The 13,192-nt window shown below is 47.9% G+C and overlaps 7 protein-coding genes across 7 annotated transcripts; 4 read left to right on the top strand and 3 right to left on the bottom strand.

The window, feature by feature from the left end:
- Positions 1–321: 321 nt before the first annotated feature.
- N7537_002448 (F-box protein) lies at positions 322–2,210 on the bottom strand (the record flags this gene model as incomplete). The annotated part of the gene is made up of 2 exons (XM_056893506.1): positions 322–669; positions 744–2,210. 2 exons carry the CDS (start codon positions 2,208–2,210, stop codon positions 322–324), a joined length of 1,815 nt encoding a protein of 604 aa, XP_056758501.1.
- A 204-nt stretch (positions 2,211–2,414) lies between these two features.
- On the bottom strand, positions 2,415–3,479 carry N7537_002447 (uncharacterized protein; the record flags this gene model as incomplete). The annotated part of the gene is made up of 1 exon (XM_056893505.1): positions 2,415–3,479. One exon carries the CDS (start codon positions 3,477–3,479, stop codon positions 2,415–2,417), a length of 1,065 nt encoding a protein of 354 aa, XP_056758500.1.
- A 789-nt stretch (positions 3,480–4,268) lies between these two features.
- N7537_002446 (GMC family oxidoreductase) lies at positions 4,269–6,315 on the top strand (the record flags this gene model as incomplete). The annotated part of the gene is made up of 4 exons (XM_056893504.1): positions 4,269–4,666; positions 4,750–5,327; positions 5,377–6,042; positions 6,098–6,315. The coding sequence occupies 4 exons, from the start codon at positions 4,269–4,271 to the stop codon at positions 6,313–6,315; spliced, it is 1,860 nt and encodes a 619-aa protein (XP_056758499.1).
- A 682-nt stretch (positions 6,316–6,997) lies between these two features.
- N7537_002445 (putative glyoxalase family protein) lies at positions 6,998–7,533 on the top strand (the record flags this gene model as incomplete). The annotated part of the gene is made up of 3 exons (XM_056893503.1): positions 6,998–7,131; positions 7,204–7,400; positions 7,457–7,533. The coding sequence occupies 3 exons, from the start codon at positions 6,998–7,000 to the stop codon at positions 7,531–7,533; spliced, it is 408 nt and encodes a 135-aa protein (XP_056758498.1).
- Positions 7,534–8,290: 757 nt separating this feature from the next.
- N7537_002444 (uncharacterized protein) lies at positions 8,291–8,964 on the top strand (the record flags this gene model as incomplete). The annotated part of the gene is made up of 2 exons (XM_056893502.1): positions 8,291–8,560; positions 8,653–8,964. 2 exons carry the CDS (start codon positions 8,291–8,293, stop codon positions 8,962–8,964), a joined length of 582 nt encoding a protein of 193 aa, XP_056758497.1.
- Positions 8,965–9,276: 312 nt separating this feature from the next.
- mfs56 (uncharacterized protein) lies at positions 9,277–11,172 on the bottom strand (the record flags this gene model as incomplete). Its single annotated transcript, XM_056893501.1, has 3 exons — positions 9,277–9,830; positions 9,895–10,812; positions 10,884–11,172. The coding sequence occupies 3 exons, from the start codon at positions 11,170–11,172 to the stop codon at positions 9,277–9,279; spliced, it is 1,761 nt and encodes a 586-aa protein (XP_056758496.1).
- Positions 11,173–11,974: 802 nt separating this feature from the next.
- N7537_002442 (uncharacterized protein) lies at positions 11,975–12,431 on the top strand (the record flags this gene model as incomplete). The annotated part of the gene is made up of 2 exons (XM_056893500.1): positions 11,975–12,055; positions 12,126–12,431. 2 exons carry the CDS (start codon positions 11,975–11,977, stop codon positions 12,429–12,431), a joined length of 387 nt encoding a protein of 128 aa, XP_056758495.1.
- Between the last annotated feature and the right edge of the window lie 761 nt (positions 12,432–13,192).

Here is a 13,192-nt window from a genome sequence, read left to right as displayed (position 1 = left end):
AAAATGTTGTTTTCAGGTAGTTGTATCGAAATTGAAGCGGCTTTTGGTTGTCTATAGCCTGTTTCATGGGATCACATTGGACCAAGTCTTCCATCAATTCAACACTTCCAAGTTTGAGGGTGCGACAATGTATGCACCCTGAGAGGAACAGCAGTCACTGACATAATGGACCGCAGCAGATTAGTTGTGGGGAGTGCGTGATGGTTGGTGTCAGAAATAACAACGCACTAGGACACATAACCTCCACACCAGCAAGGTCTCTTGCGTCAGGACTAACCAATAGCAAATCTAGGCCTAATTGGGAATATGTAGCTGCTCGTACTAATTCTCCTCTTCATCCTCGTCCTCACCCTCTTCCATGCTCTCCCATTCATCTTCACTGTCGCTCTGTTCGAAATCCGCGTCGCCAAGCATGCTAAGCAGTTGTAACAACCCTGCATGTGTGCGCGAGGGGTCCTCAGATGGCAAATTTGGGCCGGGGCCACCAAAAACCCCGTTATCCGCCATTGAAAACTCATCCGTACCGCCGGAGGCAGAGGAAGGGTTATTATGGAGGTTAGGGGCCAGGCTAAGTATGCGGATAACTTTTGTGGGAAAGACGCGAGGAAGATCTCTGCCTCGTGGTGGAGGTGCTCCACCTGGAACGTTGGATTCACGCCAGCCAAGGGTCTGCAATTTCTGACGTTAGTTTTTCTGCTTGAAATTTCTTCTTTTCATGTTCATAGATCTAAAAAAGAGCTCACGGTGTAAGTAGTCATAATAGCATCATCAGCCAACGCCATGTAACTGATCGGCACAGCAAGCTGCGGCGCAGAGCTGGTGAGCAATGAATACGAAGCACGAGCAGGGTTCTCCAAATTTTGAACCCTGTCATTGTCATCAAGGGCGACGACATAGATCCGATCTTGAATTTCGAACATCACACGGTGGTTGCGGATTGATAACCAGCCACCAAGGTCAAAGCCCGCCCCGTCTGATTCACATTCCAAGATTGAGCTATTTGCTGCGAGACTAGCTTCGTCACGGAGAGCCTTGCGGAAATCAGGGCATATGAAAACACGACCAGCGCGAGAGAAGCCCACGAAGAGATTGCCGTGCAACATTCCCGCTCCCCATTCATCCTCCCTGTACCAGACGTGATTTGGGTCATCTGGTGGTGACAGTGGGCCTTTGGCAACCTCAATTGGCACCAAACAATCTTTTCGGAAAGCCCCGGGTGGGAGGGGTTGAGGTCTTGGGCCAAGTCGTGCAGCGCCTGCTAGTGCTGCACTCATAGAAGCAGAGGCGGCTTGGGGAGGAAGAATGTGATACTTTTCTGTCAACTTTGACGGCTTCAACGTGCCTAAAAATGCACCAGACTCCTTATTGTAGGCAAAATAGCCTTTTGCTCCCATCGAATAGATCACAATATCTTCGCTTTGGTCCAGATGACCAATTCCACCTCTCTCGATCTTCAAATGTGTGGTCAACGTCGGGGGTCGCTGTGTCATATCATACACAAAGCCCTGACCCTCGTTAGAGACAACACAGAGAGTCCAGTAGGACAATTGGAATCCTCTCGTCTGACAGTCATGGTTCAAGATAGCGATGCGCCGGAATTCTCCACGCTTTGCACCTTCTTGATCCGTCTGCCAAACCTCGAGCGAATCTCCTTCACTATCAAACACGGCCATTCCATCCTGATACTCCAAGTGTGCGTGTTGGCGAACTCCATCTCCGTCGGTGTCCTGCGCCGGAGGGAGTTGCCAGAGGATACGGCCCGTGTCCATATCAGTGACGTTCAACCCGCCAGCATGGGAGGTGGAAACGAAAAAGCGGCGCTTGAAGTCGGCACGGAATCGCCAAACAGGATCATTGCCGATTTGTAGCACCGATTCCTGGCTGACTGGATCTGTCTTGGCCCAATTGCGGGCCAGCAGTGTTTGGCGTTTGCACAGGTCTTTCCATGATTCTGTGCCCTCGAAAACTTTGGCAAAGCTGTGGGCATCGGAGAGGAAGGAGAAGTCCCGGCTTCCTCCAAGTGGCTGGGCGGTTTTGGCTTCGGATGTGTAAATAGCTTCTTGGTGGGTGACATCAATAAACTGATGCCAAGCCTTTGAGGTGGCGGTCAGGGACGCGAGGCCGGAGACGGGTGTGAAGTGCAAGATTTGCAGGACAATCTCTGGAGGCAGAACGGTCAGGGGGTCCGCCACAAATGTATTGGCGGTCATATTCTCAAAGATAAAGCAACGCAAGGTTGTTGCAGAAAGCAAATTAGATGAGGTGGGGGTTCGCAATATTTTGTCGTTCTCCACTATATTCGATGACGTAGCCATTCTTAAATCCGTAGGCACAGCAAATAGTCTCCAGGGGAAGTCATGCCCTAAATTTAAGCTTAATTTATTTGACATGCCCAGGTCTCACTCCGCTCGCGCTCAGGTCCTCCAAGTATTAGATCCTTCCCAGCCGAACCTCCGCTGCAATGCCTGCCTCATCTCAAGGTCCCTCATTCGCTCTTCCATGTCCCGAACAAACTCCCGCGGGTCTCTATAGCGTTTTCTAAATTCGTTCACAAGAATCGGAATAACCTCCCATCCAACAAAGAGCAGCAGACTAGCAAACAAAGCAAACAATTGATCTTCTTCGTTAATTGACTGGGGGGCACATGGCATGAAGAAACATGAATGTGATGCTTTGACACTGCGAGTCACATAAGCCACAAAAGCATACCAACCACTCGCACATCCAACCGTGATAAGCCAAAACAATGGAACTGCAACCAGTAGTAACCCAAGGCAAAACGGTGCTAGTGGTAAGAGCCCAATGAACCATCTTGAATCTTCTGTGACATCGATCATGATAATCGAGATTGACACCATAAAGAATGACACACAGGCCAAAAGTCGCGCCACCTTGACCACAATTCTTGATGCGATTACTTTTCTAAACACGCGTCTCAACAGTCTATTCCATGCTTGTCTCAGCAGTCCAGTGAATACGCTGGGTAAAAATGATATGTCGAAATAGCTGAGCAGCCATACAGAGAACGGCATAATATAATAGGGAGTGCCAGCAGCAACAACCAAATTAAGGTCATAAGCACCGCTGTGCATTCCGTACCAATATAGCACAGGCACGTCCATAGTCCTAATAAGAGCAACTGAGTGCATGAGCGCAAGGGAGGGCAATATCATTCCAAGGAAGAGTGTCCATAACCGATAACGTTGAGTCACTGGATTTTCCAGTAACACCATTGCAAGGAGATACTGCATGGCGCCATGGAACATTCCCCAAAAAGTGACATTGAACGCCGCCCCAATAGAACCTTTCAAGCTGCCTAGATCTGCAGCGTAGGTCAAGGAGTCGCTTGGGACACGTCGAGCCATGCGGATTCCACGAAAAAGACCAACCGCCGCCCAGTTGGTGCCAAGCAAAAACAGCCATGTATTTGGATCAAATCTCTCTTCTGAAGCTCGAACGACCCTCCACCATGATGCCATGATTGAGAGAAGCCATCCTGCCCAACTTCCTGATCCATAGAACCCGCTCACATTTCCAATACCAAGGACATCAGATGGTTCAGATGTGACATCTAGATAAAGTGGGATTCCGCTGTCATAATGTTGCGTGCCAGGTGAGGGAGCCGCATCGGATGAGGAGCTTGTCCTGTCGGTCGATGGTATAGACACCGTGTTATCTGAAGCTGGAGGGTCAGTGGTGTAGCTTTGTTCGGCATGAATAACTGGTGTTGGGCCTGAACCCGGTTCTGCTCTTGTTTGGAGTACAAGTCCGCATGTTGTCGATATGGAGAGGAAAGACAACAGTACAACCATCCAAATCACGACATATGTTGTAAGCAAACACTGAGGATCAAAAGACTGGGGATTGGGGCTATCCTTGATAAAAGGTGTCTCAACCTTTTGTCCTTTTAACTGCTAAATACCAATCGGGGCAGTGATATGGGAAACGGATTTCTCGCCTCGGTCTGGAACTCTCGAATAATCGGGCTGTGCAGGCATCAGCAGCCACCGACTACGCTGTGGCGTTGACTACATAACAAGATAGTATATCCCCTCTCCAAAATTAACCATTGTTGTATAATGATCAGGTAATATGGGAGGTTGACCAAAGGTGGGTTTTGCTGTACCCCGCAGGTACAAGCAAGTACAAGCGACAACCCTGCATAGATTCACCAAATGTCCCGTCGCTTGGCAATCCAACGAGGCTGAGCGCAAAGCAGTCCAGTTACGAGAATTTATTTCATTCCCTCCCCATACCCCTCATCAATCATGGGTAACGAGACCCTCCAACAGTTCGCCACCCTCGATCTCGATTACTTAATTATAGGCGGAGGTACCGCAGGTCTAGCTGTTGCTGCACGACTCACTGAGGACCCTGAATTCCGTGTGGGAGTCATCGAAGCCGGCCCATCGGTCTTAAATACGGATGATAATGGTGCGATCAACGTTCCTGGTCGTTATGGTGAAACCATCGGCTCAAAGTACGACTGGAAATTCAAAACTACCCCACAGCCGGGCTTGGGAGGAAGATCACTACCATGGCCACGAGGTCGTATATTAGGCGGCACAAGTGCGCTCAATCTTATGGCTTGGAATCGCGGTCATCGCAAAGATTATGATGCTTGGGTGGAACTGGGGAATGAGGGGTGGGGATGGGAAGATCTCCTGTATGAGTTGACCAGTTTGCTAAAATTCGGGTTCTATTTTGAACCCCACCTGCTGATCTGTGAGATACTGAATTCCCTTGCAGGCCCTTTTTCCGCCGCAGCGAGAATTTCCACCCACCAAGTGCCGCTCATCAGAAATATTACCAGTCTTCCTATGATCCCCAGGCAAATGGAATGAAGGGCCCTCTACATACAACCCACACCAAGCAGTATGGCCCCACACACCAATATTGGCATGAGACGCTCAATAGCCTCGGGGTTTCATCTACGCAGGATAGTCTGGCAGGCGATAATACAGGCGTCTGGAATATGGTCTGCACAATTGATCCAGATAGTCAAGAGCGCAGCTACTCTGCCTCTGCATACTATCATCCCATTGCGAAACGCCCGAACTTGCATATACTGACCGAAGCAACTGCCATGGAGATCCTCTTTGAATCCGAATATGATGAGTGGTACGCAACAGGGGCTCGAGTACGCTGGAACGGACTAGAAGCAAATATCAAAGCGTACGAAGAGGTAATCATCTGTGCCGGTAGCGTGCAATCACCGCAACTTCTGGAACTATCCGGCATTGGCAATCAGGACGTGTTGGAAGCTGCTGGAATTGAGACAAAATTCCACAGTCCCAACGTAGGAGAGAATCTACAGGAGCATATGAGTATGAAATATAAACAATGCTCCTCATGATCTTGACTGATGTTTAGAAGTGACTGCCACCATCTTCGAAATACCCTCCACGATCCCCACCCGTGACGACATTCTCAAAGACCCAATTCAGCGTGAAGCTGCAGACCGCGCCTATTATGCTTCTCAGACCGGGCCTTGGACTGTGATGCCCTGTTCGGTGGCATACTGTCCGCTTTCGAAGATCCTATCGCCCGAGGAATGCGATGAACTACACACCCAGGCTAAAAAAGTCGCACGGGACACAGGACGTACACATGACGCTCTTCTAGCCAGTCAATTTGAGTCCGGTCAAGCTCGCGGTCAAGTCGAGTATCTCTTCGATCTGGGTAACTGGAGCCCATATTTTGTCTCTGAGCCAGGAAAGAAATACGCCACAATGCTGCAAATGCTGCAGTACCCTTTCTCGCGCGGATCTATCCATATACCCCCTATGAGCGAAACCAATTATGAAAAGGCCACAATTGATGAGAAGCCCACGATTGATCCGCGATACTTTCTGGGACCTGGGGAGATTGATAAGAAGGTCATGGCCAAAGCACTCAGATTTGGAGATCGAATCTGTCAAACCGAGCCTTTGGCCAAACTCATTCGCGGTCGAGTCTTTCCTCCTCCTGCAAATGGGGTAATGACCGAGGACGAAGTATACGAGGATTTTGTTTCGAATTATACTGTCACCGACTGGCATCGTATGTTCCCCCTCTCAAATCCATGGCTTCAACAAATCACTGAATATACATATAGCAGTTGGAACCTGTGCTATGGGTGAAGCAGATGGGATCAATGCTGGAGTTGTGAATGATATGCTACAGGTGCATGGAGTGCATTCTCTGCGAGTTGTAGATGCTAGCATCATGCCATTGCAGGTTGGAGCACACATCCAAGCCACTGTGTATGCGATTGCCGAAAAAGCAGCGGATATGATCATTGATGACTTTTTCGCTCGAAATGGTCCGCTATGAATCTCATGAAGCTTGCATTCAATGATAATATTTTATCCAAATGGCCGTGCCAATATCTTGTCCGGCACTCACACTCTAAGAAAGACAACTGTCACAACAGCATGTCCACCCATTCATATTTTTCAAGTTGTTATAGTTACACACATCTCGAGTTTCGGAAATATCGTCTCAGACCAACTGGAAAGCATCCGGTTCTACCGGACTGCTTCATACTCCATCGTCACCCACGTCTGTGAAACATAGACTGCGCACACAAGCGACCTTGGCGCTGTCCACTAGACGAGGATGGCCTGGGGGATTTCTTCAACAACAAACACAAATACTCGGATGGCTAGGATCATGCCTTAAATAAAGAGATCGGGGAATGAAAGCAGAACTCCCCGACCTTCGGCTAGAGCCGACGTTATCTCTCCTCTCTTATGAGGAGCATATTTAGTCCGAACAATTGCGACATGGAATTAACTTTAATCGGATAATTTTCCAGACATTTAGTGGATATCGATATCATTCACTAAGCTAACAAACCCAACCTCCACATTGTGTAGTAACCGTCGTCATACTATTTGTTCCTTGACTCATCTCTCATCCGACACGGAAACTGATTCCCGCGTGGCCTGAATATATACCAACTCGTCTCTCTCAATCAAACATAATCACACATACATATCCTCTACCATACGTCATGATTTCCGGAATCGCCCACATCAACCTCCCAATCCCTCGGGGTACATTAGACCAAGCCGAGGAGTTCTACGGGACCACCCTCGGACTCACCTCAGCGCCGGTACCGGGGCTCCAGAAGGGAACAATTCTATGGTATTAAAGCGAACTATTTCTCAAAAAAAAGAAAAGAAAAGAAAAGAAAAATATATCTAATATTGTTAACAGGTTCGATATCGGCTCCAGCGGACAACAAGTGCATATTAGCTTCGGCGCGACTGATCCCCAAGCTAACCGGCACCCATGCTTCAAGCTGTCTTCGCGTGAGGAACTGGAGGAGATTAAAGCAAGCATCTATGACCACCATGTGCGTGGTGGTGCCGCAGCCCCAATGGCGGCTGATAAGCCCGGCGATGTAAACTCTGGTAAGAGATTCCTTGGATATATGCTGCGTATGACAATTTGCTGATTATCCCGATAGGCGCTCAAGGGAAAGAATATCCCACGCGGTTCTTCGCTCGGGATTTTGCTGGAAATCGACTTGAGTTTACTATTTGAATATTATAACCTCTAGCTATATGCGTTTGGGAAGCTTAGTATTTTAAAGAATTACTCGTGCTCGCTTTTACATACGTATAACTCGTTCGATCTTACCGCGCTAGTTACAGGCGTATAGAGCGAAGTAAGATAGATCTTTACTTATTTAGCCTAATTCGTAAAGAAGGGGCTTCGAAATCTCCCCTTATAATCGGACTAGAACGTGGCTAATAGAGGGGTACTGGCGGCTAAGATAGCGGCTTCCTACTCTTTTATATAATACGGGAGATAAAAGCGCGGAAGCTAAGACGGGTGCTAAATACGATGTTTAAAATGATAGATGAAGTTTTGCATTGACCCGTGAGGCTTAGCATCTGATCGCAAAACGCCACCATCAAATAGAGACTAGAGTGGCTAAATTCACTAATTCTAATAGGGTCCTAATAAAGAACATAGCCCCGTAAAGATGAAATGAAATGGATATCTTCCTAATTAGGCAAGTCAAGTGGTTTTGCACGGGCGTGCGGGTCTCCGCGTTCTCAACTGAACCCCGCGTGAGGCCTAATGCCCGGGGCTTAGGCCGTTGGGCGAAAGTAACTGAATAATCAGCCTCACCTGGGCAGAGCCGTCAGCTCATAGCTCGTATTATACTATGATATGACACTAATTCGGTTGATATTTGTATAAATACCAGCCTTTTCACCCCTCTAAGTCTTCTCATCCAAGTTAAACAATACTTGCTAATCCCAATATTTTATCATCCCAACTCCATTCCATAATGGCTAGCCAAAGCAACGTCCGGGATACCTCCACTCTCATCAAACGCAACGGAGCCGACTACTCTTCAGGCAAGAAGACAGAATTAATAGACTGGCTCTTGGCGTTAGAGCAAAAAGAAGGCGTCTTAATCGTACCAGCCACCAAGAATGGAGGCGCAACCCTCCTGAAAAACGACGATTTCCGCATCGACTATCAGGGATACTTCAACTCTAGCCCTTACCAGATCGGATGGATCAACCTCCAAGTGCAAGAGAACACCCCGAGGAAGGTAAAAAAAGCATATCCCCCAATTTTCAAATACTAGCTACAATCGGAAGAGTTGTACGGCTAGATCATACTAAGCATGATGCGGTACGATAGTCCAACACCTCCACAACCGTCATAACGACATACGTGCATTATCAAGGCTACCACCAGTCCGGACGGATTACCAGCAGTGTTATCTTGCATGCCATGGTCCAGCAGGCTATGCACAAGATCGGCGAGTACTCGGTCTTTGTATCTAAGTCTCAAGAAGGAAATACCGCGGTGAAGAACATTCCGCGGAGTCCTCAGGGTTTGCTTGAGTACGGTTGGGGCAGTTTGGAGGATGTGAGGAGGGTCCAGGGCCAAAAGTGGAATGACCCAAAGATGAAGGGGAAATGGGCTGCTATTTGGGTTCCAGGACATTAGTTGGGTATTAGGGAGGGAGCAGATATGGTCCGTACGAATTAATTATGGGTCGATGAGGGTGATTTCTGTTATGCGATGTTCTTTCATAAGTGAATTTCGATGCTTTTGGTTTTATTAATACAGTTGAATGCAACTTAATTGGTTGATGAGTACTTTAGCAGCCTTTTGTATTAGGTATTGCATCATGCCTAACTCCAAGATGTTAGAAATATTTGAGTCTCTTCATCACTTTATATTCTAGGGTTTGCCAATTTTCCTATATCAGTCGGGAAGTAAAGTCACAAGTCCTGTCTACGGGTATATATGGTTTCTCTAAACAGTCACCTCGCCATCCCCCACCTCCCCGCGATCCCTCCTCTCCCTCACAATTTCCTTCCCAAATATCAACCCCCAAAGATAATACCTATTAGCAACCTCATGACCCCCCTCCTTCAAAATCCACACATTCCCAAGGAAAGTAGTAAGCAAAACAGACAACCACATAACCGGCATCATAGCAATAAAAGCCCACATAACACCGCCCTTAGCATCCCGCTGTCCAACCCCACTCTTATTCGTAAACACCGTCGACATGATAGTCAACCCCAGCAGACCTCCAAACGGAACCGCAAACGAAGCAAGACACGAGATCTGCGCCGTCATGGCGGGGAAATACGCCAGTCCGTGCATCGACGCCGGATTCATTCGCATCCCGACTCCGTGTCCAACTAGCGCCATCATGCCGTAGATGACACTTGTTTTGCCTGCGTTCACGCCCCAGGCCAACACGGTCATTCCTACGGCCGATGTTATGCTGCCGAGGAAAAGTGCCGGGAAGGTCTGTCGGGGCCAGACGTTCGAGGAAAACATTGCCATGTACAGTCCGGCTATCCGGGTCAGTCAGAGTCGTTTCATGTTTCATGTATAGTAAATAGGTAGAGATATGCATACCAGCTAAACCAGGAAGGAAATATAGCAGTGCGATACCGGCATCGCTAGAACTCCTCCCCTCCACCAGCGTAAAATATATATCCATGAAATACATAACAGCAAACATGGCTATCCCGATTGAGAAATTGATCAGGAACAATAAGCCAATATCTCGCTGTCTGAGTAATTCCCACGGTACCATTGCCGTTTGACGCGGGAACACCCGTGCCATCGACGATCCAGGCACCATACAGCGCTCATAGACGACCCAAGCAATCGTCAGAATCCCACCGATCACTAGCGGTGCTAGGACGGCGACGGATTTCCAGGAGTAGGTACCACCCGCCCATGTCAACGCAAGAATAAGAAGACCAAACCCCCAGAGGAAGAGCATCTGGCCACCGTAGTCAATAGTTGAGATTCTCGCGAAGAACCGTCCAGAACTAGTCGAGATACCTCTCTCCTCCACGTCAGGAATAGGCAGCGGACCCTGTAACTCAGTCCTCAGAACAAGAACCACAACAACCATTGCTACAACCGCGATGGGCAGATTAATCGCGAAGCACCACCGCCACGACGCCTGAGTCATATACCCGCCGATGACGGGACCGATGCTAAATCCGATACCAGAGACGAGGGCGAATATCGTCCAGTTGACTGCGTACTCGGCGAGGGAGACGCGGTCGGCAAGGATAGTTCGGATTGAGATGTTGACGCCTGCGGCGCCGACGCCTTGCAGTGCGCGACCGAGAAGGAGGACGCTGAATGCCGATGTTGGGGCTCCTGTGCAGACTGCGGAGCCGATCATCATTATGAAGATTGCGGATTGGAGAACGATGTGACGGCCGAAGAGGTCGGTTAGTTGGGCCCAGAAGAAGAGGAAGGCGGCTGATGTGAGGTTGAAGACGGAGATGATCCAGTTTAGCTGGTTGATTGAGTCTGTGGGGGGGTTCGTGGTTAGTTGAGGGTAGGGATTGGTATTGAGGATTGTTGTCGTGTGTGACACGTACTGAAATCCTCCGCGATGAATGGTAGAGCCGAGGCCACGATCGTTGTATCTAGGGCTTGTAAACAGTATGGACTGAATAGTCCCAGGATGATCTTCCAACGGTAGACATTCTTTCGTTTCGTCTCCGCAACTTCTTCCGGGGTGCGGATCTCCTTTTTCTTTCCCTCATCAGGCTGTGGGAAATCAAGTGGTGTGTTTAATTCGATTGCATTCTCTGGTGTATTTGGCACTGCAGAATCCAGGCGTTTCCGCTCGTTTCGTTTCTTGATTTTCTTGTAGATCAGAATCATGATTTCGATGGTATATTCAAATGAGCAAGGGTGATTGATTTCGAGGCAAAGCCTGGGGAGAGTGAGCCATCTTTATACCATACTCTACCCGACTCTTCGAAGTAGGAGAAGACCAATATTTGACCCAACTCGGGTTTAGCGGACAGTCTAAGCCCAGGCCACAGCCTTTGGAGCACTCCATATTGAGATAGCTCTGCGATATCTTCATAAATGCCTATAGAGATAAGTATTACGATTGGCAGTCATTTCAAAGCTTAGTGGGGGATGATTTCAAGGTTTCCTATTCGAAGGATGGTAGTAAAAATTCCTAGTGCTCGCACTCCTATCCGTGTTGGGACATCTGCGAAGTACGGAGTATCAAAATGTCGTTTCCTGCACCTTGGCAGCTTCTATAACTGAGTAACTCCTCGTCTATTTATTTAAAATAAATGACGAGTGTTTCTCGGACAGAAATTGGGGATTTTGTTCGTTCTCTTAAAGGGGCGTAGTCGACAATATCCATTGTCAGCCTCAGCCTCAGCCTCAGAGAAATGGACAAAACAACTCCTACACTTCTTCCCTTCACCAAGTAAGTACTGACCTGCCTATATTCTAATAACTTATATTAAATGTCCACAACTACGCATTTAATAAAACGCAGATAAGCTGAATGGCTAATCAGGTAAATGGCGTAAATAGGGGCCAAGACGAATTGGAGACGGACTTAGCCTGTTGCCTAGCCCCCACCTGATACTTCGACATGTCATACAACTTCGACGTACTCTCCTTCAATCAACATCCAAAAATACAAAATACACCTACAATGGGCAATTCAACACCTATAGAACCAGCTCCCGCCTACGAGGACCTATTCCACGAGCGCGGTTCAAGCTCACGGAATGGCGTAAGCAAATTCCCGAAGGGATGGTCCAGTCCCATTAACATACTAATCTAAATGAATATATAACATACAGTATACGATGGTCGGTCAAACAGACACCACCGATGAACACCACGACGTGGAACAGGGTCACCATCTCCATGACGTCCCCGTCCCCGTCCCTGCCCCTATCGTGACCGTGGCCGATGAGCCGGTTCCACACATTCACTGTGCAGAATGTGACAGGCAACGGGAGCGCAGAGAGAGAAGGGAGAGTTCTCAGAAAGCATGTGGCATGGTTTCCAAGACCTTTATCTTGATTGCTTTGTTCATGATGATATTGGGGATTGTTATTGTTGGGGCATGGAAGGATGTTCGTTTGAAGAAGTTGCATGGTTAACTTGCTATGTTCTTAAAAGGCAGCAGAGTTCGGAATCAGCCTTATTGATATCCCATAGATGGATACATCCCCATGCCAAGACCTTTGTTGTTAGTTTCTTGTTAGTTTCTTGTTAACTAATAACTAGTTAGCCATCATAGTAGCTCCACCTTATGGCCCCCGATGAATACCCAAGTCCCCGCCTCAACGCCAACACCAACATTCAACATCACCTCTACTCTGTACTACTACTCCGTATGCGCATCGCATGAATCATCCCAAGGTAAACCTAAATCCCCCCTGCGACCCAAATTCTACCTTATCTCCACATTCGACCTATAACTAGCTCTACTTACCCCAACTGCCCTGGGCTATAAACCAAAAACTAACATGACGTTTTGCTATCAGGTTATCAGACCAGATTCAGCCATAAAAATGCTTGCCTGGCTCAAAAGCCTTTTCGCCAAATCAGAGCCCTCAGAGCCCTCAAAACCAGCCGAAGAGCCTAAACATAGAGGCAAGTCGCACAGCCGATCACATAGCAAAAGGGTTCGAGAACGAGAACGCGATCTGCGACGAGAGTGGACGGGGCAGAAGGGTGGATGGAAGAAATTTTATAATAGGGGAGGGTTTGCGGGGGTTTGTTGAGGGTGTTCGCATATTAATTGTATAGTTTTACAATTTATTATTTACTATTTACTTCTTATTTTCATTATTCATGGAGAGAACTAATCTTATTGAATAATATATTGAATATTAAGATTGAATACCAACACGAGTAT

Source organism: Penicillium hordei, assembly GCF_028827395.1.
Source record: "Penicillium hordei strain IBT 12815 chromosome Unknown utg000001l_segment0_segment0, whole genome shotgun sequence".
Taxonomy (NCBI): domain Eukaryota; kingdom Fungi; phylum Ascomycota; class Eurotiomycetes; order Eurotiales; family Aspergillaceae; genus Penicillium; species Penicillium hordei.
The sequence above is the reverse complement of the archived record's forward strand: the minus strand, read 5'-3'. Positions and strand labels throughout refer to the sequence as shown.